Source organism: Clinocottus analis, unplaced genomic scaffold, assembly GCF_023055335.1.
Source record: "Clinocottus analis isolate CAN_PGR_092001 unplaced genomic scaffold, fCliAna1.0.p SCAF_15, whole genome shotgun sequence".
Lineage (NCBI taxonomy): Eukaryota > Metazoa > Chordata > Actinopteri > Perciformes > Cottidae > Clinocottus > Clinocottus analis.
The window spans coordinates 2,386,821-2,390,811 of NW_027175876.1; the positions used below are offsets into that span (position 1 = coordinate 2,386,821).

At 51.5% G+C, this 3,991-nt stretch overlaps 1 protein-coding gene across 1 annotated transcript; it reads left to right on the forward strand.

Annotated features, from left to right (window-relative positions):
- The first annotated feature begins 347 nt into the window (after positions 1-347).
- Positions 348-3,725, forward strand: vrtn (vertebrae development associated). The gene is made up of 3 exons (XM_068577607.1): positions 348-474; positions 1,212-1,532; positions 1,627-3,725. Exons 2-3 carry the CDS (start codon positions 1,221-1,223, stop codon positions 3,385-3,387), a joined length of 2,073 nt encoding a protein of 690 aa, XP_068433708.1. The 5' UTR covers positions 348-474; positions 1,212-1,220; the 3' UTR covers positions 3,388-3,725.
- Positions 3,726-3,991: the final 266 nt, after the last annotated feature.

Below are 3,991 nucleotides of genomic sequence, written 5' to 3' on the forward strand. Positions count from 1 at the left end.
GCTATCGGCTTTGATGACAAAGAGGGAAAAAACAAAACAAATGCCGGCTTATGAAACATGAAAGCTCGGATACCTGTTGGATGCTTCTGTGCCGGTGGCTCCTGACACATTGGCTTTTTATTTGCTCAACACTTCACATTGAAATTGACCCTGTGGTATGGACGGAGGAGGAGGAGGATGATGATGAGGGAGGGAGGAGGGACGGAAGGAGGTGTCTCTCCAACAAAAAAGCGAATCGACTATTAACTGTTTCCTGAAGGGAGGTGCTGCTTATCACTCCCCAAAAAAACCCCAGCAGAGCTCACCGGAGGACGAGGCACGCTGGAGTTTAACGCATACAATGGATTAAACCCTCCCAGAGAGAGAGAGGGGAGAGAGGAAGAGAGAGGAAGAGGAAGAGAGCGACACTATCAGCTGTGTAACACTCCGCGACAAACGAGTGACTTTCTTTTTTTAAAGTGTCTGGACGATCAGGTAGGAGGATGTCTGTTTCTAATATCGTTTTGCCCCGCGACTAATCAGGCGGTAATTTCTACATTTTAATAAATCAGGACGCACGTGTATTAGGTTTATTTCTAAGGGTTTTGTTAAAGTATCGCAGGTTCGGTTGAGTGTTTTTTTTAAATGACAGAAACTACGTTAATCGTCACGGGCCGAGTCGGGAATGACTTTAAAAGTGCAGCTTTTTTTTCTTCTCCTCTTGTTCTAATATCACGAAGTCATATTTTGCAGCCACTTTGCAATTGGAGAGGGAAAAAAACCCCACACCACTGATCTAATTGTGCTGGTTTCTGCTTAACTATCATCTGCATAAGGCCTATAAACACAACATGGTGTTGCATTTTGTCAAACGTTTTTAGATCTGGCTTTAGATTAGGTGAGTGACAGAGCACATGCATTTGCAGATTAGTTTTAATTGCGCCGGGATTAATCTAGCCAATAAATTCGAAAACATGAGAGATGTATTTATTTAGTTCTGACACTAAACGCCACCAGCGGCTCTGTGATTAAGCAGCAGCTGTTGCTTGAGTGTGGCTGGAGCACAGTCATCTACATAATCTATTGTACTAGTTACAAAGGCATAAACACACTCCCTAAACCTGTCCCCAGCTATTGTTTTATACCACTGAACTTATCAGAATTATCCGAGCTGCCCTTTTCCCCCGTTACCTTTTGTTCCCCATTCCCCCTCGCCCCCTCCTTCCTCCAAGTCACCAGGTATGATTCAGAGGAAGGAGGTCGTGTTGTCTGTTCTGGGGGATCTCCAGGAGGCCACGGAGAGCGCCGGCCTGGACGCCCTGACCAGAGTGGCCCTGGAGGTGGACCAGGTCCTCGCTCCCTTCCGGCTCCCAGAGTCCCCCTGTCAGGATTTCCCCGAGTGGGCCGGCGTGGACGACGCGGCTCACGGCCTGTACCCCCCCGACGCCCCCGTGGGCCTCCTGCCTCTGAACTGCAACGGAGAGGGCAACCTGCTGTTTGACGCGGTCAGCATGCTGCTGGTGGGCCACACCGGACTTAGCCTGGAGCTCCAGGTTAGCTGTGATGGTTTATGATCTCGATCTGTATGGTCCTAAATGACCGATGCCGTGCGCTTTCGTAATATAAAGGACTATTGCTCCCCAACAGGTACGCACGGTAGTGGAGATGGTGCTGTGGAAGAGATACTACCTGTCCGGGATGATCGATTCCAAAATGATGCTTCAGGCTGTCCGCTTCAGCCTCAGCGCCGAAGAGTCCGAGGACATGCTCAACCTACCCGCGACTGTCTTGGAGGCCATCTTTGACGCCGACGTCAAAGCGTCCTGCTTCCCCGGCTCCTACGCCAACATGTGGCACGTGTACGCGCTCTCCTCGGTCTTACAGTTCAACATCTACTCCATCTACCCCATGTTCAACCTCAAGATCCGACCCTATTTCCACCGCGTCATACGTCCGAGGACCTGGCCCAAAGACTCGGAGACGCTCGCCCTCCACGTCATGTGGTCCGGCGAGCTGCTGTCCGGGTCGTCGTTCAAGCCGAACCACTTCGTGGCGCTGGTCTGGACGAGCGACCTCATGGTCAGAAGCCCTCCCAGCGAGCAACAGAGGGCGTCGCCGACGAAGAGCGAGGAGCCGCCGAACCAGGACACGCAGCTTTCGTACCCGGGCCTGAAGGACAAGTACAACATCACCAAGAGGACCTTCTACCGCTGGAAGAGGCAGACGCAGGAGCACTGCAAAAAGTCGGCAGCCAGGTACGAGGCGAAGTACTTCCTGCAGGCCTGCTACTTGGAGGGCAAGCTCATCCCCCTGCACCAGTTCAAAGAGTTCTTCCCCGAGATCTCCAGGTCGTCCTACTACAACTGGAAGCACGAGCTCCTGAAATCCGGCGGTACCTTTTCCACCTCGTCGTCCACCGGAGAGATAAGTCCCGGAGAGAGCACCGAACAGGAGATCTGGTCCTCGCCGGAAACCAAGCAGGACGAGCCGGACCCCCACGACAGCGTGCTCAGCATGTTTGGCCTCGGCCTCGGCAAGCTGGATCTGGAGCGGGCCCAAAACGTGGCTCACATGCAGGAAGCCAAGCGCTGTCTGCAAAATTGCATCGCCATGAACACCTCCCTCCCCTTCAGGATCTTCAAAAGGAACTTCCCGGGGATCTCCAGGTCGACCTACTACAACTGGCGGAGAGAGGCCATGCTGTTCAGCGGGGGTTACAAAGGCGGCGTCGGCAGCAGCGAAGACAGCTCGGATGCCGACAAGACGCAAAGTCCCAAGAATCTGTCGCAGCTCCTGCCGAACGCCAACCAGCATTTCGTGCCCAGAACGAGGGTCTGCAGGCAGAAGCACAAAATTTTCCGGCTGGCGTACCTGAGTAAAAAACAGCTCCGGGATGCCGCGAAGCTCCACGTCCAGAAGTCCAAATGGTCCCTGACAAAGTTCAAGCTCAAGTTCCCCACCATGTCCCCGTGCTTTTACTGGCTTTGGCGTGGCGGTCAGAACCGCGAGAAGAAGAAGATCGTCGCACCGGACGAGGTGATCGTCGCGCCGGAGAGTCTCGAGGTCGCCGCGCCGGAAGACGAGGCGGCGCAGAGGAGGGTGGATGGTCAGCGCGCGCTCCCCTTTGTTAGAAGCCCGAAATACATAGAAACGCCCGCCTTTCACGCCCCACGTTCGAAGCACGCCCTCCACGACAAGGCGCCCGTGCGCGAGCAGATGTTCGCGTTAGATGTTGTGGCTCTGGCCAACTTCAAGGCCAAAGCCAAGCTGTTCCTGCAGCAACGCTTCGAGGAGAAATCCTTCCCCACGTTCAAAGAGTTCAGGTCCTACTTCCCTTTCACCCCGCGTTCGACTTACTACATGTGGAAGCGAGCTTTGCATCACGGCGTGTCACTGGTTCATGGGTAAATGTATAACAGCTTTTATCTTGTATTGGAAAAAAAAAAAAATGTCCCCGCCACAAAAAAAAAACAACCTCACGCATCTCTCCGCCTGCGCATTTAACTGCAAACACACTACCTACACATCGCAGTCGCCATGTTTTTTAAAAGACTGTTGAGTGCACCGGTTTAGCATTTAAATGCTTCGTGTCCTTCCTCTGCCACCTCGGCTCATTCCTCCCTCCTGGACATTTGCACATGTGTGAAAAGAAATTGAGTCGCGGGTCAGTTTAAGCCCTGCATGTTGCCCTCCAGGCAAAAGGGCAGTTCAAAGCTGTTGTTCCATTCTCTTTTAATCCTTGCTAAGCATTGTACTCTGCTGCCTTTTTTTTTTACCTCTTCAGTTTTCATTGTTGCAGGATTATTAATGATTTAATGTTTGCTTTTTCTTGTATTAATGTTTTTTATTTTTACTTTTTTTTATTCTTTTGAATGTGAAGAGCCAGTATTCGGTGTCAGAGATGGTTTTACTCCTTCTTCAAACCTTTCTGTAAACAGGGTTCTTGTCCTTTTTTTTTCATCCCTTTAACTTTTGATTATTGAATGTACTCACATTTTGTGCGTGAAGTTTT